A 26,321-nucleotide genomic window follows, 5' to 3' on the forward strand; every position below is an offset into this window, starting at 1 on the left:
AGGCATCCAGGGTGAGGATCACCGCTGCAAGTATCATCTGTTCACAGCTGCTCCCAAGAAGAGACTAAAACCAGGAAAGCAGCTGATACTCATAACGAGTCTAATGTCCTGACAGAAAGAAGATGATGAGCGAGGCAACAGCTAGTGGAGAAGTTGATTTTCATGTACTCCGTCAAACACATTGTTTAGGTAATGAGTATCTGATACATACTGTAACATAAATGCACTTTTTTTGGGTAGTTATTTTTGCCACTTTTAGGGATTTTTTTTGGCAACTTTAAGCACATCCTTCACGCAATCTTCTGCTTGAGTGCCAGCAGGTCATGGGTTTGCCTCTTGCAGAGAAATGGGGCGAGCTTTAAGAGACATCATGTTCTATGCACCTGTACCTGTGAACACAGGTGTTAATTATTCTTTGTGCCATGAGAAGGGGAAGGTGGAGTTTGGCCCCAGCAATGGGGCCCTCAGGTGCTGCCTGAGGTCATTTCAAGCAGCAAAAATGATATTTGGGGTGTGACTGCAGCCTCTGGAGGCACCACGCTCTCCCTGCTGATGGATCTTGGGCAGACTGTCCTCTAAATCCCAGCCTAACCTTCAGAAAGCCTGGCCTGTGCAGGAGGAGGTGAGATGACACCTGAAATCTGAGCACTGTGGCATTTTGTTAATGATTATAATGTTGGTAATAACAATTGTCAGTAATGCTGTTTGCATTGCAGTAAAGCCCAGATGGCCCAATAAAAAACACCGGCGCTCCAGGGCAAACTGCATCTTGGTGACTCGTTAACATCTTTTGATCGCTTACCATAAAAAATACAACCTTCAGTGCTCGCAGTGAGGGAAAATATATCTCCCCAAGGTCCTGCGGTGACTGTGTGTCTTTCTCCATTTAAATAAGCTCTTGCACGTGTGTAGATGACAGGATCTTTAGGGCTTGTGAAGCAGGCAAGGTCCCCAAAGAGGGAAAAATCATTTTGGTGCTCTGGGTACTGTCTGTGCAAGTGCAGAGGGAAAGCCTCTTTGCCATGGGCCGACCCAGAGTGTAGCCGGATTTGGGCTGAGCAGCGGGTTGATGGTGGCTGCTGGAGAGCGGAGCTGGGGCCGGTCACACTGGTCCTGTGCCAGAGCTGACTGGGGCTGCAGCGGGGCAGCATGCTCTGCCTGGGGCAGGGCCTGCGTGTTGGTGGAGAGGTGTCCTCGGTGGAGAGGTGTCCTCAGTACATGTGTTAGTGGAGAGGTGTCCTCAGAACACATGTGGGTGGAGAGGTGTCCTCAGTGGAGAGGTGTCCTCAGAACACATGTTGGTGGAGAGGTGTGCTCAGTGGAGAGGTGTCCTCAGTACACGTGTCAGTGGAGAAGTGTCCTCAGAACACATGTTGGTAGAGAGGTGTCCTCAGTGGAGAGGTGTCCTCAGTACATGTGTCAGTGGAGAGGTGTCCTCAGAACGCATGTTCGTGGAGAGGTGTCCTCAGAACACGTGTCAGTGGAGAGGTGTCCTCGATACACATGTTGGTGGAGTGGTGTCCCCAGTGGAGAGGTGTCCTCAGTACGCTTGTCAGTGGAGAGGTGTCCTCGATACATGTGTCGGTGGAGAGGTGTCCTCAGTGGAGAGGTGTCCTCGGCACATGTGTCGGTGGAGAGGCGTCCTTGGTACATGTGGGACAGCTGGTGAGATCTTCATCATAAGTACGGGTTGAGGAGGCAGCGCACAGGCACTCTTCTCTTCTGAACCGTTTGTGGGATTTTTTTACATGATTCTCTTCACTCTTCAGTATGTTTTCAAAATGGACCATGTCTCTGTTTTCTGTAATGATTTAGGACCTTTGTTTAAAGATTTCTTTTTGTGTTTGGGAGCGTCACTGACTCTGCTCGCCCGCACCCGCGGTCTCGGTGGCCGCTGCAGGGGGCAGTGGCAGTACCATCAGGTGTCCCCGTGCACCAAGTGCTGTAGCAACACCTGTCTGCAGACCCCTGCATCACTTTGAGAGCTCCAGTCAACTTCCAGTTATAGGCAGTGCTTGATTAAAATAAGATTGCTGTTCAGTAGCAATATACCTGGTTCCTCTATTGGCTCATTTTCTCTTTCCCTGGGCCTTTGGGAAAATTTAAGGACTATTTGATGAAGTTTGACTTGTTAGAGGAAACAAAAATGTTGTGTGTTGCTAAACGTGCAGTTCTGGGTAGTTTAGTTTGGTTTGCTTTTGCTGAAGTGTTTTCTTTTTGAAGAAATAATGCCTGTGTGAGCATATACATTCATTCTGTGGCATTACAGTTTGAGATGGGAGGAACTGGGTCTTCCTTGAAATCCCGACTTCTTGTTGGAGGTGGATTGTTTGGGATGTTTCTGTATGTGGAATAAATGGTCACTAACGGCACAGACCGCCACGGTGAGCTCTGCTCCGGCCTACGGTCGCCCTTTGCTCTTGGGGATATTGGGAGCTCTTGGAGATGCTCTGGTACAGATCCATTTGGTTTCGTATATTGTCTAATGAGCATTTTTTGGATGTTTCATAGGAAATATTTTGGGGTGCTCTTGATGCACGTGACAGAGTTTCTGGGCAGTCGCTGGTGGTGGAGATGGGGGCGATGAGCAGCCCTGGCCTGGCAGAAAAGGCTGTTTGGAGATGGGCCGAAGCTGAGGGTGCTCATCAGCTCCAGCTTCCCGGTGAGCCCAGGTTAGGCGGAGGGACAAACTGCTGTTTTGAAGGCATACAGCTCACTGACCCACACGTACCCATCACAGCTGGAAATCAAACTAACTGGGATTCATCCTGGGTGAGTCCTAAAGTTGGGCCTCCAGGTGTCTTGAGTCCTGGTTGAGGAGAAGGTGGATGAAGCTCCTCAAACCTGAAAACTATTTGTTTTTTCCCCATCAGCTCTGGTGTTCAGACTCGCGGTATAAATGTTGGAGACATGGTGATGCTTCCGGTGTGTGCCTACACTGTGCAAGGTTTGTACAAGTCCCATGGACGGGATGCAGAGATAGCGAGCTTTTCCAGTGGTATTTTTTCATTAACAGGCTGACTTCCAAATGCCCCAATTAGCTGGGTCAGGTGGAAAGCTCATAATGGTTTTGTCCTCAGGCTTCTCCAGAAATACACATGAATTTTTATTTACCTGCCTGTGTGACACTGTGACCTTTAGATCAGCATCGTCTTCAGGTTCCCGTTTGCAGGGATTGAAACCACAATGTGTCGGGGTCACTACACATCTATATTTCGACTTGCTGCTTCAGATGCTCATCTCTTGTGTCTCCTATTGCTTTTTCTTCCCCACAAAATATATTTGGGCACTTTGTCTTTTGCACACACGTGCAGGGAAAAAACGATCTCTAATATATGAGGCAAATGAAACTGATATTTCCCCATGCTGGAATGCGGGAGGAAGAAGTGGTTTCTGTTTTGAAGCACTATCATGTTGAGCACTGTAACATCTCTTAGATAGACAATTAGGCAACTTGCTGCTAGAAAATTGTTTCTTGTTGTCTATTAGATGTGTGTTTCTGAAGCATTGGACTATCTGTATATTCCACATATCTGGAGCTCAGAAGCAGAATCTAATTTGTGCTTAAACCTGTGTAATCCTATCTTAGCCAAAGGGGAAAGAAAGGGAAAAAACATTGATGTCAGCACTGGATTTTCTGGGGATTTGTACCTGTTTAATTTAGATCAAAATTTGGCCTTTGTGTCTGGCGTTGTAAAATACTTCATGTATTTATGCACTGGATGCCATATGGTCGGTGCTCAGGTCTCGGGAGAGCAGAGTGATCCTGGGGGCTTTGCTCTGGGTCCTGTGGCTGCTGGAGGTGACCAGCAGGTCTTGGGAGGACATCTCATCTCCTGCCCTGGGATGGTGGCAGAGAATCACAGAATCCCAGAATGTCAGGGGTTGGAAGGGCCCTGGAAAGCTCATCCAGTGCAATCCCCCCATGGAGCAGGAACACCCAGATGAGGTTACACAGGAAGGTGTCCAGGCGGGTTGGAATGTCTGCACAGAAGGAGACTCCACAACCTCCCTGGGCAGCCTGGGCCAGGCTCTGCCACCCTCACCAGGAACAAGTTTCTTCTCAAATTTAAGTGGAACCTCTTGTGTTCCAGTTTGTCCCCATTGCCCCTTGTCCTATCACTGGTTGTCATTGGAGGAGGACATCTCATCTCCTGCTCTGGGGTGGTGGCAGAGGGGCACAGGGTGACACGTTGGCCTGCTGGAAACCCCCCTGTCCAGCCACGGATGTGCTGCAGGGGCTGTGTGACCTGCTGGGGGATGAGTCCTCGTTGTTCTCCATCTTGCCCAGTCCCAGCACAGGCACAGTTTGTCACCCCGGGGCGGGTGACAGGTGACAGCTGGGCAGGCTGTGAGGGGCAGGTGGAGATGTTGCCTAGGGTGCCACAGGCCCCGTCCTGGCTCAGGGTCACCCAGGGAAGATGCTCCAGGAAAGGATTTGGCTTTTTGCAGCAGACTCGCTGCTTTAATGAGGAGGAGTGAAACACTATTAATCCTGCTGAGAGCAACAAGATGCTCGTGCTTCCTGAGCCCATCTGTTGCTTGCTTAGAAGGCAAAATTAGATTCTTCAGGCGGGTTGACTTAGTTAATAACCATAGCTCATTGCAGACATGGCAGAGACCACTTGTCCTGGCGCTCTCTGGAATTTTAGGGGAATCTTTTCCTCCTAAGGAAAGGAGCAGACCCTCCTCTCTCCAGGCTGATCATCAGCGCTTGCTCGTTTTGCCAAGCCCATTAATTTAAGCAGTGTCACGTCTCCCTTGACGTCTGTGTTTCATCTTGTTTGGCTCATGCTGTGGTGAAAGAAATTGTCCCAACGTCTCACAAGACCATAATCTTTCTGTGTATCAAATGAGGAAGAAATCTCGGTGGCAGCAGCAGCTCTGGGCGGTAGAGCCATGTCTGAGATGAGGTGCCTGTGCCTGGCCCCGTGGCCACCAGAGGAGATGCCCAGCAGTGCCGGTGGAGGCTGCGGCTCCCGCGGCCGTCGCCGCCTTTGCCTGCGGGTGCTGCATGGCCTTGGTGTTGGAGGAGCCTGTTTGTGTCAGTCCAATCCCCCCATGGAGCAGGAACACCCAGATGAGGTTACACAGGAAGGTGTCCAGGCGGGTTGGAATGTCTGCACAGAAGGAGACTCCACAACCTCCCTGGGCAGCCTGGGCCAGGCTCTGCCACCCTCACCGGAAAGAACTTCCTTCTCATCTTTAAGTGGCGCTGGGCAGGTGCAGATGCTGCAGGGAGCAGCCTCACCAAGGAGATGCTGGGAAGCAAGTTTTACGTGTGGATCAGAGCCTTGATGGAGATTAAATTCATAAATGTGAAACCACTGCATCTTCCCCAGTGCTTTTCTGTCATCTCTACTAAATATTACAAGCCACGCACAAAGGGCAGAATTTGGTCTGTGCCTGTGACCTTCGCAGTGTGCATCATTAGCCCTGCTGCTGCCTGCTCCTGCAGCACCCTCTTCGTGCTGAACAGCTTTTTAATATTGATGTCAAGCTGTTCAGAAGTAGTTTTCAGACCTGCTTAACCTGATAGCTCAGAGCCATTAGCTGCTGTACAGAAAAGGCTGGGCGCTGCTTTCTGCCCGCGAAGGATGGGGGCAAAGCGTTGCCGGCGTGAAGTGGTGCAAGTGCGTGGGATGGGGCACTTCTGCAGCCCCTGCCGAGCCCTGAGGCTGAGCTAGGGAAGCACAGCAGTGCAGGTGGGTCAGTGCCAACAGGACTGTGGTTCCTGACAGAGAGACCCCATGGTCTGGTGAGACCTGTGTCCTCAGGGGAGACTCAATTCCCCATGTGCAGCTTTGAGCCTGTCTTGGCTTATTTTTCCCTTTCCCCCTGTTTTGGCTGTAATTGAGGATACATCTGGATGCAGTGCGCAGTGTGGTCGCTGGAGCGGGATACTGGTGGCGAAGGTTTCTGGTGTGGGTTTTGCAGCTTGCAGAACCACACTGGCCGCAAGTGTGGCTGCAGGGCTGCGGTGACTGTGCTGCACAGCCCATGCAGTAACAATATTTAAGAATATTTACTGTGTAGGAGTTTATTCAGCTCCTAGCCTAACCTCATTAATGTTTGTCAACAACGAGCCTGACCTTCCCAGCACCTCCGTCCCCAGCTCTGGTCCCTTGGGGCGCATGAAGGTGAAGGAGCTGGGGCTCTTGAGCTTGGAGGAGACTGAGGGGTGACTCATTCATGGGGATCAATATGGAAAGGGGGAGTGTCAGGAGGATGGAGCCAGGCTCTTCTGGTGACAACCAGTGACAGGACAAGGGGTAATGGGTGCAAACTGGAACACAGGAGGTTCCACTGAAAGATGAGAAGAAACTTGTTCGGGGTGAGGGTGGCAGAGCCTGGCCCAGGCTGCCCAGGGAGGTTGTGGAGTCTCCTTCTGTGCAGACATTCCAACCCGCCTGGACACCTTCCTGTGTAACCTCATCTGGGTGTTCCTGCTCCATGGGGGGATTGCACTGGATGAGCTTTCCAGGGCCCTTCAACCCCTGACACTCTGGGACCTGTGAGGGTCACTGCAGCGGGTCTTGTGCCCCCAATGATGCAGTTGCCATCAGGAGCTGGGCTGACCCCAGTATGACAGACACAGATTCCAACTAGATCAGCTATAAAATTTAAGCTGGAATTTTGCTAGCTAGTATTTCAATTGAATAGCTTTATCCTGTTCTGGAAACAGGAAAGATTCCTCGTGGAGCCGGTTCCTGGGAGCAGGAGCTGGGAGATGCCCTGGCTGCGGTGGATGCTCTGCCACGGCACTGCCTGCTGTGCTGTGCAACGTGTGTCGGAGGGTGAGCTGCACCAAGGGCTGTAAGGCCTCCAAAATACGCAAGATGCAACTAAATTGCATTTGAAACAGATTTTTAAAAGAAAACAACTTTGGGAGCAAATTGTTAGAGAATGGGTGGTGGTGTGCTGTAAATAAGCTTGTTGCACACTAGCATAAACTGAATGAAGATGTTCTGCTTGATGTCTGGCCTGAATGAGAGCACAGATGAGAAGCAGAGGCACATTCCTGCTTCTTATATTTTTTTTCCTCTCTGAGTTAAATGCTTTTAATTGCATTGCAGATAGCTGCTGTAGGTGACTGGAGAGGAGTTAAATGATTTGTGCCAGTGCTCCCTGCAAATCTGCTGTGCTAAGATTTATCTGCCCATTGCACAGAGGCTGCAGCGGGTGCTGGGGCAGCTCAGGTGCAGAGTGGCCGTAACCACCAAGGGAACTGCTGGGCATGTCTGGCAGAGGGATTTCAGGAGCCACAGATGGATGGTTTGTGACCCCAACCGAGCAAGGTGCTTCTGCGTGAAGCTTTTCCCCCATCACGTCAATCACAGAATCACAGAATGTCGGGGGTTGGAAGGGACCTGGAAAGCTCATCCAGTGCAATCCCCCCATGGAGCAGGAACACCCAGATGAGGTTACACAGGAAGGTGTCCAGGCGGGTTGGAATGTCTGCACAGAAGGAGACTCCACAACCTCCCTGGGCAGCCTGGGCCAGGCTCTGACACCCTCACCCGGAAGAACTTTCTTCTCGTCTTTAAGTGGAACCTTTTCTGTTCCAGTTTGAACCCATTGCCCCTTGTCCTGTCACTGGTTGTCACCGAGAAGAGCCTGGCTCCATCCTCCTGACAGTCCCCCTTTCCATCTTGATCCCCATGAATGAGTCCCCCCTCAGTCTCCTCTTGTCCAGCTCCAGAGCCCCAGCTCCCTCAGCCTTTCCTCACACGGGAGATGCTCCACTCCCTTCAGCATCTTGGTGGCTGCGCTGGACTCTCTCCAGCAGTTCCCTGTCCTGCTGGAACTGAGGGGCCACAACTGGACACAATATTCCAGGTGTGGTCTCCCCAGGGCAGAGTAGAGGGGCAGGAGATCCTCTCTGGACCTACTGACAGCCCCCTTCTAATCCAGCCCAGGAATGGTGCTGAAAGTCTTGAAGTTACCTTAAGGAAATTTTCTGAATTAGTGTTCCATCCTGGTTGTTTCAAGGCTGCTAATACATTCGTTCAAGGGATGAAGTAGTATTTGAATTGCCAGCTTAAACTTTACTATTGCAGATAAATCATGAATACTTTGCCATTGTGTTGTTCACAAGCCCTTGTTTGCAATTGTCAGTGAAGGGGAAGGGAAAGGGGGTTTTGGCTGGATCGGGTTCCTGGGTTGATGCCACCCAGGCAACCAGGTGTCTCAGAGGCGAGTGCGGGATTATGCAGCAATAGGCAACCAGGTAAAAGCAGTTCCAGGTGCCTGTGGTCGCGGGAGGTGTGGGCAGCAGTTGCACCTGGAGCCAGGGCCCCGCGTCATCCCTGCAGACCCGGGTGCCACTTGGGGACACCCATGGGGGACATGAGCCATTGCCTGGCTGCTCCTTCTGCTGCCCAGCCCCAGGAAAAGTTTAATGTAGCACCCAGGACATTTAGAACCCAGGTCATTTAGGAGGGATGCTTCAGTAAGTATATAACGTGAAAAAGTTTTATGTACATTGCATTGCTTGTCCTCAAGAATTCAGCCCTTTTAATGCACATAAATGAACCTCATTTTCTTTTCTATTTCAGCATTTCTATTATAATGAGATTTTTTTTTAAAGAAGTCTTTCAGTTTCCAAATGTAGCCCTCGGTGAAGAGCAGCTGCAGAAGGAATTGATTTGACCTCTGCCTCCTTAATTGCTTTTTGGTCTGTGTTGGCCTGGAAATGGATGTTGCTATTGTGTAAATTACTGTGATGGTGGGAAGAGAGATGATGAGATTAGGTGTGTAGTTTCTGGCAGGAAAATACGTTTCTTGAATGGAAAGCAGTGTCTACCTGTCCGTAACCAGAGTCCGGGTCTGTCTGAAAAAAAAATATAATGATAATTACCTCATTTTCTGCTTCTGAGCAGCTCTACAGAGTTACTGTTTTTTGTGGCCAAGAGCAGATTTAATCTGAAATCTGCTCTGAGCTCCCTTCAGACTCTGGAAGGGGATTATCAGGCATGGGGTGATGCAGCTCGGTCCACTTGTACTGTAACTGGGGCTCGGAGCCTGGCGTAGCGCCCAACTGCTGTCCCGAGGGCTGGACCACAGGGCTCCTCACCTCTGTGTGCTGGAACCAGCTGGAAGGGAAGAGCAGCAGCTTTGTTCCCCTGGAGCCTGAAAGCAGGAGCTGGTGTGGATTTTGCTGCGCTGCCGGGGGGTCTGTGGCCGTGGTACACGGGTCGCTGCAGCGTGAGGAGCAGAGGGCTCTGGCAGAGCCTGCCTGTCCCCAGGCTGGTGGCGCCACCATGGCTCTGCCGCATGTCCTGCTCCAGCAGCACGTTCCCTTCAGCCAGGGCATGGCTCAGCCCGGGAACGCCTTGGGTCTGGAGAAGCTGTCATTTTGGGATTGTGCCTGAGCACCCGGGAGTCCTGGTTGGTACACAAGTGGTTTATCCAGGGTCTGTACAGGGTGATGTGAGCTGCTTCTGCTGGGCTTTGGAGCAGACTGAAGCTTCTCCACCTCGAATCCTGGGGGCAGTTTTGTGCCCCTCACACCAGAAAAGGCCTTGAGGTGCTGGAGCAAGTGGAGAGAAGGGAACGGAGCTGGTGAGGGGCTGGAGCACAAGTGTGATGGAGCGGCTGAGGGACCTGGGGGTTCAGCTGGAGAACAGGAGCTGAGGGGAGACCTTCTGATCTCTGAACTGCCTGAAAGGAGCTTGGAGCCAGGGGGGTCGGGCTCTGCTCCCCAGGAACAAGCGCCAGGAGCAGAGGAAACGGCCTCAAGTTGCGCCAGGGGAGGTTGAGGTTGGATGTGGGGAACAATTTCTTCCCCAAAGGGCTGTGGGGCATTGGAACAGGCTGCCCAGGGCAGTGCTGGAGTCACCATCCCTGGAGGGTTGGACAGACGGACATGAGGTTCTCAGGACATGGGGCAGTGCCGGGGTGGGTTGTGGTTGGACTCGATGATCCTGAGGGTCTCTTCCAACCAAAATGATTCTATGAAGTGTCAGATGTGAGTGTATGTGGTGCAATGAGTGCAATGGCTCCAGCTCCAGCAGCGAGTGCCCGCAGCACGGCTCAGCCTCACCGGGCCTGGGGCTCCTACAGCTTTCCTTTCCAAGCTGTTCTTGGAAGAACCGGTGACAGCAACAGGGAGAACTATGCTCCTGAGTGTGAGCAAAGGGAAGGGCTCATTTTCACAACACTGACTTCAGCACCTTCTCCTGGGTGAGGTCCATGCAACAACTCCAGGAACCTCAACCATCTGCAAATTTGCTCAGCAAATACGGGCCATTTTAAGAGTGGAACAGAGCAATTAACCTCCAAGGAAGGCATGTCCTTGAGTTTTAAAGGCTTTAACTGATGAGTGAAGCTGAATTTTTGGCACACAAAGATCTCTCATCTTTTGGTGTGGTGAAGCTGCGAGTTTGTAAACCTGCGGTTGAATCTAGTGTGACCTCTTACCGACTGTGTGTGAATATGCAGTTGGCCTGGAAAATGTCTTCCCTGTTCTTCGGCAGTAAATCTGCCTCTGTGCTGTCTGAACTGGTTAATGATAGAGGCAACAATGCTTGTATAATTAGCCCATTAATACCCTAAAGGAATCAACATGCTAATTACCTGATACGATGGGATTAGCAAGATGATGCTTTATAAGAGTTGAAAATACTCGGCTAAACAGTAAAATAACAGATCCCCTTGGTTAGCACACCTACTCATTTTAGCATCCTGACATGGATTATTTTTGAAGAATTGGTATGCCTGTGGTAACTTCCTCACTGTTAATTTATCCTGTGATTAACTGATGGCCTTTAATACTCCTTCGTTTAAATTACTTGATGTTGTCTCCCAGAATTAGGCTTTAGTTTTCTTTCATTCTTGAAGATTTTTTAAAAAGGAGGAAAAAAAATGAAGGAGGCATTTGGTTTGTGGGTCCATCTGTGTTATTTTATCACAATATTTGTTTTCTCTCGGATAAGCCATAGCGGGACACGCAGCACAGCCGTGCTGCACTAGTGATGCATTGCCTTGCCGGACAAGTCGTTAATAACTCCGGCAGGCTGGGTACCAGCTGGAGATGAATGGCTTAGGATTCCCAACCGCATCCTGCAAAGGTGGCCCGTCCAGCGCCACCAGCCTGGCCCCTCGGCAGCGGCGCTTCTGGGCGGCACGTCGCGGTGTCACCCCGGGTGGCTGATGGTGACAAGCAGGAGCGATGTGTCCTTCGGGGAAGATGGACCCAAGTTCATTTTTAACTGTGGTTTGCAGGCAGGCTTCCAGTGCCCTCAGTTGCCATGTCGTTTTTTTTAGTGCAATTATTTGGAGAAATGATTGGGACGTTTGAAGGTTTGCTGTTACTGTTATCCCCAGGTAATTTGATGTGGAGAAGCATCTCTGCCCATAAACTGTGTGTCAGAGCTGTCGGAAGGTACAAAGCGAGATGGAGCCTTGTGCAGCTTTGCTTTGGGGCCAAAACAAATACAATTTGAATATTACTAAAATGTCATGTGCTCTCAATAGGCACTAACAATTTAATTTAGCTTGTAACAGCACTTTACTAGCAAGTAATGTTTGAAATGAATGGCATTCGTGATTCAGAAAGGTTGTCCGCTTTCCTAATAATTTTTTATCACTGTCTGACTGCTTAAAGATTTGAGATTATGCAACATTTACCGAGTTTACCTGAGTCGGAGCAAGATCCTGTACTGGTGCAATAACTCGGAACCAGCCTTTGCAGAGTGTGGTGATGGTAGAGAGATACTAAGCACCACATTAAAATAATCCTAATTAATCAGGGGATATATTATGAGAGGAAGCACACATCCTGGGTGGAGCTGTGCGGCGGGAAGCGAGGTGCAGTGCTCAGAGCCGGTGTCCTGCCAGGCGGTGGGTGCTGCCAGCACAGATCCCACCGGAGGCTTTGCTGCCCGTGCTGGTTCCGGCAGCCCTGCAGAGCTGGTGCTGCTGGCGGGGCCGCCCTGGGCTCCAGGCCAGGCTCAGGGCTCCAGGCCAGGCTCAGGGCTCCGAGCCAGGCCCAGCACCACCTTTGAACTTGCTCTTGTTGCACAAGCCTGGGGGGATTTGGAGCCCCTGCAAGCATTTGTTCTTAAAAATCCCTTTTCCTGAGGAGATTTAAAATTCTTTATTATTCTAACCACTGCCCTGGCTTCAGCTGGCGTGGACGTCTGTTCAGCTCTCTAATGAGCCGAAGCTGGGCTGCAGTTTGCAGAACACCGAGCGCTGTTGCCTCTGTCTGGTGGGACCGTGCAGCCTTTCCTGGGGTGGCCCCAGCCACCCCAGTTTGCTGCTGTCTGTGATCCTTTGTTGCGGGAGATAGGGCTGATGCAGAGGATGGGTGTTGGGTTGACATCTCTGCCTCAGTTGCTCTCCTGGACTTTTAAGAAGTAGCTGCAGTGATAATAATGACAAGTAGTTTCTGTATGAACATCCCCCGGCAGCCGGTGCGTGTGGTTCCTGTCTCCAGCTTGGAGGGCTGTCGATCGGCGCTGGAACGTGGGTGGGCACTTGATTTGGAGGAGCACAGTGCGAGATGCTGCTTGTTGGTTTCCCCAGGTGCGGGCTGCGGGGCTGCTCTCGGCATTTCACGATGCCCAGCCAGAGCTTCTGTCATTTCTTTACACGATGTAATTCTAGTCCCGGGCCAGGCTGGACAGGGCTCTGGTGGAAGGTGTCCCTGCCCATGGCAGGGCCATGGCACCTAATGAGCTTTAAGGTCCCTTCCAACCCAACCCATTTGATGATTCTGTTTCTGTTAAATACCACGATAACTGTGGATTTGTATCTTTATTTGAATAATATTTCAGTCTGTAGTACAGTGTATCTTATTCCTTCCAAACTTCTGATTTTTGTCTCTAACATTTCCGAGGTGCTGAGTTTGACACCAGAAGCGCTGGTGTGCTGCGCGGGGGCCCTGGAGGACGTTTGGCTCCGGGTCGACAAGCGATGCTTTTGCCGTGACGCGTCTCTGTTTCTGCTCTCCCCAGTGTACGGGCACAACGTGAAGAGCAGCAACGACTTCATTGGGAGGATCGTGATCGGGCAGTACTCGACGGGCGCCCCCGAGTCCAACCACTGGCGCCGGATGCTCAACGCGCACCGGACGGCCGTGGAGCAGTGGCACAGCCTGCGGTCCCGGGAGGAGTGTGACCGCGTCTCCCCGGCGTCCCTGGAGGTGACATGAGGTGGGGGGCTAGCAGCAGCCAGACCAAGCAGGCGGACGAGGGAAAAAAACAAACCACCGACTGAAACACCCCACCTCACACCCTACACGCACCCCACAGCAGCTCCGTTGGATTGAAGCAGCTGCCGGCACCCAGCCGCCCGCCAGCTGTGTCCCAGCGGGTCCTGGCTGTCCCCCCGGGGCCACCGGCAGCTGTGCTGGAGCCGTCGCTGCCGCAGTGGCACCGCTCCGCTGTTTGCACCCGCAGAAGGGGCTGCGGGAAGCACCGTGGGGGTGCGAGAGTTGGGAGTTGCCTCCGCTGTCCTTCCAGTCCAAACCCATGGCTCATCCTCTTGGAGATATAAGTGCCCGTGTGCTCTCATTGGTGAACGTGGTAATTAGGCTATCATGTTTTTTTAAACAGTAGAACCTGTGGTGAAATCGATTCTGACTCCAGTTTTGTCCGTGTACTAGCTTTAACAGAATTAAGCTCATGTTAGTACATACGCGTGCATTTGTGTGCTGGGGCGCGCGTGTGCGTGCGGCTGTGCAGCCTCGTGTCAAACGGATCCGGTGTCCCGTCAGTGGTGAGACCTGCCACTCTCGATAGCAGTCTGTGTGCATCCAGTAGATACAGTGATGATCTAGCAAAGTCAACATTCCCAATAGCATTCCTACTGGAAAAGCCAGCTCATGTCTTTTCAAACCTGTGTTGTGCAAAAGAAACCTGCTGCGGGGGCTTTTGCGGTTAAGAAGACCCAAAATACACAATTTTAATTCTCTCACAGACTGCAGTGGCTCCTTCTGTGTTGTGTGTGTTAACCCAGGTAGTTCTTCAGGTCACAAAATGAACTTAGCTTCGGTCAAGCTGTCCTGTTGGTTGCTTCTGTACATTTTATTTTTTCACAGTATATTGTCTGGTATGATGCAGATTGTAATTTTATTGAAAATAAAATTCTATTTAATTGTGCCATTATAGACTGGGGTGATACTTGTTAGCAGAATTCATCTGTGTGTTGAGCTCCATCAGTTGTTTACAGCACAAGAAAAACCGAAATGTTGGCGATTACTCGGTTCTTACTCACTGCAGACAAACCAGGAGCAATTAGAGAGAAACGGGGGAGCTGCTGTTGGAGCTGGGGGAGAAAAACGAGCCGAGCGTGTGGCTCTGGCCGTGCGTGGTTCAGCCCCAGCACACCCAGTGCTGCCGGTCACACACGTACAAGTCTCTGCACTGGGCTCTGGGTCTTGGTTCTTTGCAGGAGTGGGCCCCAAAGTCTTATTATTTTTTATTGCTCTATTTATCAACGTGGAGACTGCATAAAAATCTCTTTCTTGCTTACAGCCTGTTCAAGAAATCAACAAAAAGGACATAATCCTGAAGAGAGCTGGGTTATGATGTTATTGTCTTTGCGTGTCTTCATGTTGGAGGAGGAAGGATCTGTGTCCCCAGCAGCGTTTCTCCGCCTTGGGTTGGAAATCCTCGGGGTGTTACAGAATGTCCTGAGTTGGAAGAGACCCATAAGGATGATCGAGTCCAACTCGTTGTGGGTGTTATGTTATGGGTGGGTCGGCTCAGCCACTGTCAGCGCTGCTGTGGTGGAGCAGCAGGCAGAGAAGGGCCCCGGGTGTGCTGAATCCTGCTCACTCGCTCACCGGGGAATCGCTGGGCTGTACTCATGGTCCCGGCAGTGGCCTGTGACCCCACACCCCGCAGGGCAGAGCCGTCCCCAGCCACGCTGCTCCCCAGGGTCTCATTGAGTGCCGGGAGAGGCGCAGACCCGCAAGCTCTCCCTCTGCCCGGGCTCAGGAGCAGGACAGCTCCTTTGAGTGGAATGAAGGTGGTGTTTGTGAGCAGGGTCGTGGGGCCAGGTGCTGGAGAAGCCTTGCCTTGGCTTGCAGCCCTTCCACCTTCGAAACGGAAGGTGGAGCAATGCCAGTCCTGTGCTGGGACAGGCAGCGTCATCTCCCTCCTTTCTGCTCATCAAGTGCAGCCCAGAATGAAATCCCTTTTCCTCCTGTGCTTTTCATAGTTTTTTGTTTTAATAAAAAGGCAATACATATATATGCCTATTTGTCCTCTGGTTAGTTGTTTGGCTGCTATAGGTAAGGACAGGTGAGTCTTGAAAAAAAAGAAAGAAAAGCCCACCACAAGAAGCTTAGTGCTTGTTTGGGCAGGTGTTGGTGTGCTAGGCAGGTGTTGGTGTGCTGGGCAGTAGTCCTTGCTGCCGTGCAGGCTGTTTGCGCTCCAGTGTGAAGGTCTGAGCTGTAACTCTGATAGTACATAACTGCAGTGCACCTTCCGTCTGGGACCTGCTCTGCTTTACGTTGGGTCCTGCGCGTTTCGTTCCATTCTGCGTGCAGAGCATTCCCATGTGTGGCAGGAGCCAAGTCTAACAGTGTGACTCTGCTCTGGGGAGGAGGGAGTGCAACAGGTACAAGGAAGCTGCAGGAGATGTGGTGTCCCCTCTGCATCCAGCAGCCATCCGGTGGTGGGGGGCAGTGAGGATGCCGTGCTCCGGGCATGGCCTTGGGTAGAGGATGGCGAAACCAGACCGTGGTGACCTCATTGCTGAACCACCGCCCGGTGGCTGTGACTGGGGGTGAACACAGGCAGGAGCCGCCTTTGGTGTGGTGGTGCGCGCTGCTTTCTGGTGAACGCTGCTCCCTAGTGAACGCCTTCACGTCTTCCTGCACGCTGGCCGCGGCTCCCTGCTCCTGCCAGCACTGAGCGCTGGGGACAGGGGCTGCCACAGGGCTGGCCATGGGGATCCACTTTCTGAGCGGGTTGTGGGTGGTGGGTTTCAGTTCTAACCTGCCCCTCTGCAAGGTGAAGTCCTGCAGTGAGGTTGATGGAAAATCTGTTCTCTGGCTCCCTCCTGCTTTGTCTCGTCAATAAATAGAATCGAATCATTTTGGTTGGAAGAGACCCTGAAGATAATCGACTCCTGGCACTGCCCCATGTCCTGAGAACCTCATGTCCGTCTGTCCAGCCCTCCAGGGATGGTGACTCCAGCACTGCCCTGGGCAGCCTGTTCCAATGCCCCACAGCCCTTTGGGGAAGAAATTGTTCCCCACATCCAACCTCAACATCCCCTGGCGCAACTTGAGGCCGTTTCCTCTGCTCCTGGCGCTTCTTCCTGGGGAGCAGAGCCCGACCCCCCTGGCTCCAAGCTCCTTTCAGGTGGTTCAGAGATCAGAAGGTCTCCCCTCAGCTCCTGTTCTCCAGCTGAACCCCCCAGGTCCCTCAGCCGCTCCATCACACTTGTGCTCCAGCCCCTCACCAGCTCTGTTCCCTTCTCTCCACTTGCTCCAGCACCTCAAGGCCTTTTCTGGTGTGAGGGGCCCAAAACTGCCCCCAGGATTCCAGGTAGATTCAAATCACGGTAGAGAGGGGGAGCCCATGGGGTGTCCTGGGCAAACGCGCTGTGAGAGACTGATGTCTTTCTGTAACTCCCAGAAGGGCCTGTGGTTTCAGTGCTCGCTACTGTTGACATTAATATCCTTCCTCTGTCTCTGGGCAGCAGTGTGAGGTCTGGGCATGCACAGAAGCTGACCCGAGACCTGCTGGGTACTTGTTGCAGCACTGAGCGTGAGATGTGAGCAGCTGCAGTCTTCCCATGAGTCTGTCCTTGGAGCCAGGAGGTAGCTGTTTCACAGGCAGGGGGTGTCATGTACATATGATGCCAAAAGTTGCCCAGAGAACCCTGAGGAAAGGTCAATAAAAGCAGGATGGAAGCACACAGAGGAGCTGCTGACCTGGAGGACAACCAGAAAACAGCATGGGGATGGAGAGGAGCGGACGGGCTGGGTGGAGAAGCCGTGGCTGTGCTCCTGGGGCTGCCTTGGGCAGGTGAACCGGTCGTGTGTGTTGTGAAATCGGAAGCGCAGCTGCAGCTCCGGCCGGCTCTGCGTGCGCGACGTGCGGGCACCTTCCCAGCGCTGGGACCGGCTGCGCGCAGCTGCTGCCCCGGGCACGGAGCCACAGGACACAAGATATTCTGCATCTCTGCTCCCTCTTTAAGCGCAAACATTTGTGCTTTAGGAGTAGATTAATATGCTTAAAGGGTTTTGTTCCATAGTTTGCTGATCATGGCTTTTAACGCTGGCTTTATCTGGGGCTGGCGCACAGTTATGAAGGGCGAAGTCATGCCATGGCTTCTCATCCTCCGAATTCCTTCATTTTTTTAGTGGTCTGATATATCAATAGGCTTTTCCTTGAGCCGTATAGTTTGAGACCGATGCGTGGAACCGCAAATGTGTGTGTGATCTATCTTAAAGGGCTTTATTTAAGGCAAAGAAATTTAATATATAAAAGTTGATTGAACAAGCTATTGTCTCTGAAGTAAGTCTGAATGCTTTACTGTACTGAAAGCTTTGTGGCACCCCAAATTGTTTCTACTTGAATCTTGCATGTAAAAATGGGTGATCCTAGCTGAAGTCCCAGAAAATGCTGAAAATTTTAATCTGTAGCTAAGAATAAAAAGGGAGTGGCACTATGTTCCCAGCCAGTTAATTCAATGCTGATTTAAGGCATAAATTGGAAATGGAGCAGGACCACAAAGTTTCATAGCATTTGTGCCTATACTGTTTTCCTTACCAGTGCAGCAGCTAGAAAAGGACTTTATACAATATTTTTTAAAATCTGAAGTTTATTTAAAAAGAAAATAACCACAGAAAGGAGACATGCTAGGGAATGCTGACTGTTAAAATATTGGCTGCTGCCTGGTGCTGAGGGTTTGCTGCCTGGACCCAGCAGACAGGCACCACGCGGGTTCCTCAAACAGCCTTGGAGCCCCTGGTTTGTTCGTCCAGCTGTTTTAGTGTGTGCAAGCTCTGCCCTTCCCCAGTTAAAAACAAAACACACACACACAAAGGCAAGCACACAATGGGGCAGCAGTGGGTTAAACCCCACGGTTCCAGGCTGCACAAAGCCTGGCACATGGTACTGCTCCCCGCCAGCCCTGGGGACCACAGAGTCACAGAACCCCAGAGTGTCAGGGGTTGGAAGGGCCCTGGAAAGCTCATCCAGTGCAATCCCCCCATGGAGCAGGAACACCCAGATGAGGTTACACAGGAAGGTGTCCAGGCGGGTTGGAATGTCTGCACAGAAGGAGACTCCACAACCTCCCTGGGCAGCCTGGGCCAGGCTCTGCCACCCTCACCGGGAACAAGTTTCTTCTCATCTTTCAGTGTAACCTCCTGTGTTCCAGTTTGCACCCATTGCCCCTTGTCCTGTGACTGGTTGTCACCAAGAAGAGCCTGGCTTCATCCTCCTGACAGTCCCCCTTTCCATCTTGATCCCCATGAATGAGTCCCCCCTCAGTCTCCTCTTGTCCAGCTCCAGAGCCCCAGCTCCCTCAGCCTTTCCTCACACGGGAGATGCTCCACTCCTTCAACATCTTTGTCCCAGCCTGCTCACCGAGCTGTCCCCGCGGGGGACGCGGCCTCAGGCACCCCCGGGGGCAGGTCTGCCCCGAGCTCCCCCCGCAGCGTCCCCGCGGAGCCCGACAGCGCTAAACTGGGACACAAAATAATGTTTCACGACGCAACTCGGGGTGGAGGGGTAGATAAGGGATTTCCGTGCTTGCTGCAGCATGTAACAAAGGGTCTCTGGAGAAGACGTGCACCCCCCCGCCAGGCTGTGGCAAAGCTCCTCGGGGTGGGATGGGTGGGATGCCCGAGCGCGTCCGCGCTCAGCCGTTGGCGGGGGGAGGCGTGTGCCGCTGGGAGAGCCCCTGCTTTTGGGGGAGGGAGCAGCAGCGCCTATATCACCCCCGCCCCGAGCCGCCCGGGCACAGCCGGGAGGGCCCGCAGCGATCGGCGGCCGCTGCGATGGGCGGCGGGCGGGCCCCGTGCGCGCTGCTCTCCGCAGCCCTGCTCCCCGCAGCCCTGCTCCCCGCAGCCCTGCTCTCCTCAGCCCTGCTGGCCGCCCACGCCTTCCCCCAGACCAACATCAAGATCAGCCAGGGTGAGTGCAGAGCTTGGGGTGCCGGGGGTGTGACCCCCAGACCGCGGGACAGCGGCGCGGACCTGCCGCAGGGCCGGCGGCTGCCGGTGCCCTCCCTCCCGTGTCTGCACAAGTATCTGCCCTTCCTCGAAATCAACTTTCCTCTTCGCTTTGGGGACGTGGCCAGAGCAGCCCCGGGCTCTCTGCCGGGACACGGCAGATGTCTCTGGGCTGGTTTTGTTTCTGTCTGTGAGAGGCGGCGCGTTCGCCTTGAGCAGCATGTGCTGGTGTGGGATGGGGCCGTGGGACGGGGATGAGTCCATGGGATGGGGCCGTGGGACTGGTCCGTAGGACGGGCCCATCAGCTATCCCATCTGTGGGGCCAGCGGAGGGCAGGAGGAGCTGCAGGGGCACACGTGTGAGTGGGGCAGGACGGCAGCCACAGCCTGGGGGGCCACCGCAGCTCCCCGTCTATTTATTAACACCTACTGCATGTGAAAAGTGGCCACAAAAATGTGATTCCCCTTTGCTCCCCGCCCCCCCCCCCCCCCTATTTTTTCCTGAGCTGGTGGTGGTGGTTGCTGCTCTATGCCACTTAAGTTTCTTGCAAACTTTTTCATGGGGCTAATGCAGGAGTTGCTGCTCCAAGTTTCTTTGCACCCCATTAGATCTCTATGGGAATGCAAGAGGAATGTGACTCCTTGAGAGTTTTTCAGTGAGTTTGTGAGAAAAAGGATCAATATGAGCCTGGCTTTCCTGCCAGACGCCTAATCTGTGGGAGCTTCACCAAAACTAATTAAGGAGGAAGAAAACTCCGAGAAAACTGCAAGATAACTCGTGTGTGTTAGTGCTGGCTGCAGGAGGGCGGCCGCTGCGGCTGCTGTAGCCTCACAACTCCAAACATACCTGGCAGAAGATTTGAAGCTGTAAAACCAGGGTGGCTTCACTACAGGACCTTAAAAAGCACAGCCCTCTACGGGACAGGATGTCACTTCCAATGTGCTTCAGCTGGTGTTTAGTATTTTACTAAGAAATTTATAACATGCACCTTAAAAAAACACTTCAGAGTGTGTAAAATATTGCTTAGTTATTAAATGAGTTTCACGTCCATCAGTGGATACTATCCGCTGTAGCCCCATACATCCCCCAGACACATGGAGGCCGAAAACTCTCCTGATCCGCTTGTTTTGAGGTGGATGCTAAGCAGGAATCTTTTTCATCTGTTAATGAAAGACAAATATTGTAAATAACATGAAGGTGGGATTATTTGTAATGACTGCAGCATCAGGGTTTAAGGATGTGCTCTTAAAGCTACCGGAGGCATCACACAACAGCCATGCATTTCAGCGAGGTGTCTCCTAACGTCGCTGAGCTTTTCGATAAGTTATCAGCTGTTGGGGAAATGGAGCTCTCCAGTGCTCTGCAGGCAGAAGAACAGCACTGACCTGAGCTGATCTGATCTGCTGGCCAAACCCCTTTGCTGGAGCTGCAGCCCCCCAGGAATCTTCCTTGCCCCAGACTTCATCTCTCAAGTATGCAGATGGCTGGAGATGAGGCAGCGTTGCACCTCGGGATGAAGCTGGTCAGGAAAATACCTGCTCTGCACCAGCTGAGTCAGCGGGAGTCGCGCAGTTGGTATTTTGTCTTTTTCAGTAGCACCCTGGGATTTAAAAAACCTCCAGAAGCTGGCTGGGGTTTTCTCAGTTAATTATTTCTAATTGGAAAGTGGTCACTTGGAGAAATGAAGCTTTCTGACAGAGTAGTTCCATCTTCTTCAAGATTTTGACAAGTGATTTTTCCTGGTGGTCCTGCAGGAGGTCCCAGCTAGTAAATCAATAAAATGGATGGCTTCAGTTTTGTTGGCACTGACACAAATCCAGAGAGCACAAAACTCTTTTTCTGACCTAATGTTATTGTTCTTCACCTTTTCTGAGTTAGTAACAGCTGCCTGATGTGAATCTTGTCCTCAACCTGTATTTTGTTGGTGCTGTGTTAAAACATAGCCCTGACTGCTGCACTGTAAATAAGCAAAGGGAGGAAGGATTCTTGCCATCATTTGTCATCAGGAGTTTGGGGACAAATGGATGAAGTGATCAGGGGTCTGCAGGAGCACCCGTGCTGCTGGGGGGTTGTTCGCTGGAGTGCTTAAAAGTGAGGGTCTGGTCTAAATAGTCCCAAAATGCTTCCCCTGTCCCCTTTGAGATCAAAATACTGCCAGCAGCTGCTGGCTTGGGTTGCGAGGTTTTCCTACAGAGCCATGAGCAGGCTCCTACACTCACAACAATACATCTGATTTCTTATGGCCTTTCTGCTAAAAATGGCCCCTGAAGACCCCACTTAAAGCAGCACCCCAATTTTTCCTGCCTGTAAAAGTGGGAGCAATAGTTCTTCTCTGAAGAGACAGCCAAAGCCTCTGATCCTGACCTAACAGAAGAGATACTAATTAAACGCTGACCTCCCATATTTTCCTTTTCGGTATATTTAACCTTAAATTCCTTCAGGCACCTCTGGCTCACTGGAGCTCATCAAATTAATGCTACCTAATGGGAAGCAGTATGGAATAACAAAGACGGACTGTCTCTGTCTCTGACTCGGTTTCGGCTGCTCAGAACAAAACAAGGGTGATTTTCCTGGGCAGTCCGGGTGCCAATGGACACAGCTCGGAGCCGGGACTCCAAGACACTCGTTGCAATTAGCACTGGGGAGCGAAGGGCCCCATTTGCCGGGGATTCTGCTGAGTTGAGCCCTGTGAATTTTGTCACCATTCTGCTAGAGGTGAAGAGTTCGTTGAGCTGCTTCACAGCCCCTATAATAAAATCGCAGTTGGTGGGGGAGCTGGCGGTGCCCGTCTGCCGCAGACCCCTGGGGTGCAGCAACCTGGAGTCACCGCGAGCTGCGACCAGATCCCAGCCCTGTCCTGAATGGGGGGGACGTGCCTCATCTGTGACCTGGAGGTGAAGCTGAAGCCTCATCCCGTTGATTTGACCCTCTGCTCTTGCTCTGCTTCGGTTTTGGTGGGGACCCCTGGCCAGCATCATGGGGCTCCCAAGAAATCCCATCAGCTCTCAGCGTTCCTGGTATTTCTGCTCTATGGCTACAGCAGAACAATTTGCATTTCCTAGAGCTGTCCTAAGGCTTTTCCCAAGACGAGGATGTCTGGTGTGAACCAGAGAGCTGAACCCGGCATTGCCAGTGAGCTGGTCACAGCATGGCCACCCTCCCCTAAAGCTGTTCTGCCCGTTCCCAGCCCAGCGTGCCTTCTCTTCTTCCCCTGCAGCCCATAACTAGTGCCGATGAGGACAGGAGAGCCCCTCGCTGCTCTCGCAGGGTTGTTGCTGTGTGTGCAGAGCTGCTCCTGGCTCTGGAGGGAGTGGTTGGGGGTCCCGAGGCTGCGAGGTGAAAAAAAGGCTCTTTGTGTTTGTGGTTTGTCACCTGGCAGGGGGTGTGACAGGAGGGACCTGGGGAGGTGTGACAGGAGGGAGCCGGGGGCTGGCTGGCAGCTGTTTGTAAAATGCTCAGAGATCCCCATGTGGGGATAAAATGATAAAATGAGCTTCCTGTGCATTTCCATGAGGAAAGGCTGAGAGAGCTGGGGCTGTTGAGCTGGAGAAGAGGAGCTGAGAGGGATCTGATCAATAGGATCAGTATCTCAGGGTGGGTGTCAGAGGATGGACCAGACTCTGTTCAGTGGTGCCCAACGCCAGGGTGAGGGGCAACAGGAGGCTCCATGTGAACATGAGCAGAAACTTGTTCGCTGGGAGGTGCCAGAGCCTGGCCCAGGCTGCCCAGAGCGGGTGTGGAGTCTCCTGCTCTGAGACATTCAAACCCGCCTGGACCCACCTGTGTGATCTGCTCTGTGACCCTGCGTGAGCAGCGCTGGGCTGGGGGATCTGCAGACGTCCTGCAACCCAGCCAGGCTGGGATCCTGTGATATGAAATTATCACCTGGAGCTGCCAGCACTGGTGCAGGGACACCCCACGAGTGCTCCTGCTTTGAATTCCCCTCCCGCTCCTTTTCCCCGCACTGACGCTGCCCTAGCTGCTCCCACAGCCCACGCTGCCGCTTGCAGGAGTTTGCTCCGTTCCCCACAGTCCCGCGGTACCGGAGGCCCCGTGGCAGCACCCTGACTCCCCTGGGCTGCAACCCATTCCCTGCTTGGATAGTTTCATGGCATCTGATGTCTGTCATAGCCCCTGCTCCCCCACCCGGCCTGCCTCCCTGCTCGCGGTGATGGCAGCACTGACCCCAGACCACAGCCCCGTGGGGATGCGGGAACTGGCTGCAGGGGAGCTGGCAACTCCCCAAGGCTCCAAACCCAGCAGCTAGGAGAGTTAAGCCTGTGTGCCACAGGATTTGGGGATTATATGTGTGTTAGTGTTGGGTGCTGTGTTCTGTGGCCTGCACCCTCCCTGCACACTCCAGGGCAGTGGGCTAGAGGGCTTCACAGCCTCAACCACAAAGGCTCCAGAAATGTGTCCTGCCCCCAGAATGGCCTCTTTGGGGGTACGTTCCCCGCTGTGCTGAAAAGCGGTGAGGGAGGAGGAGCAGCCCCATGGACCCCAGCTCTTATCTGGCAGCGGGAGGCAGATAGGCCGGCACCGCTCCCGGCAGCACGCATGCCTCGCCTGGCTATTTATAGGGCAGAATCCGACACGTGCAGACGTGCATGGCTGCGTCCGGACCCCCGGACACAGGGGAGGGTGGGGGGTTTGGTCAGAGAGAGGAGGTGGAGGGTGGCCTTGCAGGATGTGAGAGCAGGAGGGCAGAGAGCGCCCTGCTGCCAGCTCCCACCCAGCACACAGCTCCGGCAGAGGCCAGGGGAGCCCTTATCTCAGCTTCCCCGGTAGCAAGTGTCAATGCCTTTATCTTAAGCACCCTCTGCCTAAAATGATGTTAAAAGGAGACTGTGACATGGAGGGTGTTGGTATCTTCTCCCAGGGAACAAGCGCCAGGAGCAGAGGAAACGGCCTCAAGTTGCGCCAGGGGAGGTTGAGGTTGGATCTGGGAACAATTTCTCCCCAAAGGGCTGTGGGGCGTTGGAATAGGCTGCCCAGGGCAGTGCTGGAGTCACCATCCCTGGAGGGTTGGACAGACGGACAGGAGGTTCTCAGGACATGGGGCAGTGTTGGAGTTATGTTATGGTCGGGCTCAATGATTTTAAGGATCTCTTCCAACCAAAATGATTCTATGATTCTATGAAATGTCCCTCCTGACTTAGGCAGATGCTTAAAACGAGAAACCCATGGCTTTTGCAAATTGTGTTTTGGCTTTCGGAAACTTTTGCGTGGCTTCTGCACCCGTTGTTTTTTCCACACGTATGTGGTGGTTATTTGCCCGGTGAGGTGGGGAGCAGGGCCGTGCTGCCGCCCCCCAGCTGCTGGTGTCCTCTGCTCTGCCCAGCCATGCCGGAGCCCATCCACGCCTACTCCTGCCCGCTCTTCTGGACCGAGTACGAAGGCCATTGCTACCGGTACTTCCCCATCAACAAAACGTGGGCTGAAGCTGACCTCTATTGTGCCGAGTTCTCCATTGGCATCAGATCAGCCAAGCTGGCCTCCATCCACAGGTGAGGGGCATGGAGACTTGTCATCCCACCCTCACACAGCCCGGGGATGAAGGGGAACGGAGACACAGCCCCATTCCCACAGCACAACCTCTGTGCCAGCTGCGGGCCTGTGTTGCAGCCTCAGCATCCCTCTGCACCAGCCTGAGCGTCCTCTGCAGCAGCAACTGGGTCAGCTCTGATGTGCTGGGCTCACAAAGGCCGTGTAAAACAATGCCTTTACTGGGCTGGCAGGAAAACTGATGTAATATTCCCTACATTCCCCAAAACTGCATTTTTTACTCTTGGAAAAGGGGTGGGGATGCAACATGATTACATGGGCTTCTCCCCCAGCTCTCAGCCACACTACACACCTCTTGCACAGAGCCAGGACAGTAACCACAGCAATCAGAGGCTGGGGACCCATGTGGCCGTGCCGCGGGGCGATGCTCAGGCCATGCCTGACCATTTGCCCAACATACCCCTCAGCGGCTCCGTGTTGCTCTGTTTTGCCAGCTGGGAAGAAAACGTCTTTGTGTACGACCTGGTGAACAGCCGTGTGCCGGGCATCCCCACCGACATCTGGACAGGGCTCAACGACCTGCGGCAGGTGAGACATCCCTGTAATCGTGTGGGAAATGGCTCTGAAAAATTCACTTCCCTGTGTTTTCCTCTTGGAAAGCCACTTGGTTTCCTTCTTTGCTCCTTATAGCCCCTTTAATCGAGTGGTGGTGTAGGGCCTGTTGTGCAGCACATGAGAGAAAGTTCTCATTTCATCACCTCCAGTCTGCTTTCAAAAGAAAAGTGTTACTAGAATTAATAGATTACTAATTACTAATTTTTCACATCATATTTTATTAATGGATTAATAGCAAGAGTGCTGTACTGCTGGTCCAAGAACAGCAAGTTAACTGAAAGCATCTCCAACGTCATATATCACCAAGTTTTATTGCTTTCTTGTGATACTCTGCAACTTTCCGAAGCTGACATGTTGGAAATATATAGTCTAATATGTAACAAAGAAAGGTTGAGACCATCAGGAGAACAATCCCTTGCCAGCAAGTATTTTTGTAGATATTGGGAAAGGAATAGAAAAGAAGAAGGAAAATGAACACATTATTGAGTGGGTGTGTTAAAAAGCATATTAATTTAATTTCTGAGCTTCACTTGGTGAGAATGCCGGGGCTTTCTAGGGCAAGTTTTCAGCTGTAAAACCCAAATGTGCTGTTTGGCCTTTGCTGGGCGGCAACACCCTCTCCCCATGTCCCTGGGCTGTGGGATGGGGATGGGGGCTGGACGGGAGCGGGACCCTCCTCTGCCAACGCTGCCGGGTGACCGCGGCCTGTCCCCGCACCAGGAGGGTCACTTCGAGTGGACGGATGGCTCCTCCTTCGACTACCACTACTGGGACGGCAGCCAGCCCGACGACGGCATCCACGCCATCCCCGAGGAGGAGGACTGCGTGCAGATCTGGTACAGGCACAGCAGCGGTGAGTGGCGGGGCTGAGCGCGCCGTACGTCCTACTTGCACGTCAATAAATTCAATCCGCTGCAGCTCCTGCTTTTCTGGGGAGTTTGCTGGCAGGCTAAAGATTTGCATTTTAATTTTGTAGGGGTTTGTGTTTGTTTGTGTTTTGTTGTTGTTGTTGTTTGGGTTTTTTTGCGGAGAAGGGATGTGTACACACATACA

At 52.6% G+C, this 26,321-nt stretch overlaps 1 protein-coding gene across 7 annotated transcripts in view; it reads left to right on the plus strand.

Moving 5' to 3' along the window:
* The window catches only part of SYT17 (synaptotagmin 17), a 73,116-nt gene that overhangs the window by 29,847 nt on the left and 16,948 nt on the right, over window positions 1-26,321 (plus strand). For 6 of the 7 annotated variants that reach the window (XM_065030690.1, XM_065030688.1, XM_065030689.1 and 3 more), the window contains exons 8-10: window positions 24,490-24,655; window positions 25,148-25,241; window positions 25,989-26,121. In XM_065030690.1, coding sequence (XP_064886762.1) covers window positions 24,490-24,655; window positions 25,148-25,241; window positions 25,989-26,121 — 393 coding nt within the window. Of the gene's footprint in view, window positions 1-12,962; window positions 14,115-24,489; window positions 24,656-25,147; window positions 25,242-25,988; window positions 26,122-26,321 lie in introns of those variants that run through there. The other variant, XM_065030693.1, reaches the window with a different exon arrangement.

The sequence above is a fragment of the Columba livia genome, chromosome 15 (assembly GCF_036013475.1).
Source record: "Columba livia isolate bColLiv1 breed racing homer chromosome 15, bColLiv1.pat.W.v2, whole genome shotgun sequence".
Taxonomy (NCBI): domain Eukaryota; kingdom Metazoa; phylum Chordata; class Aves; order Columbiformes; family Columbidae; genus Columba; species Columba livia.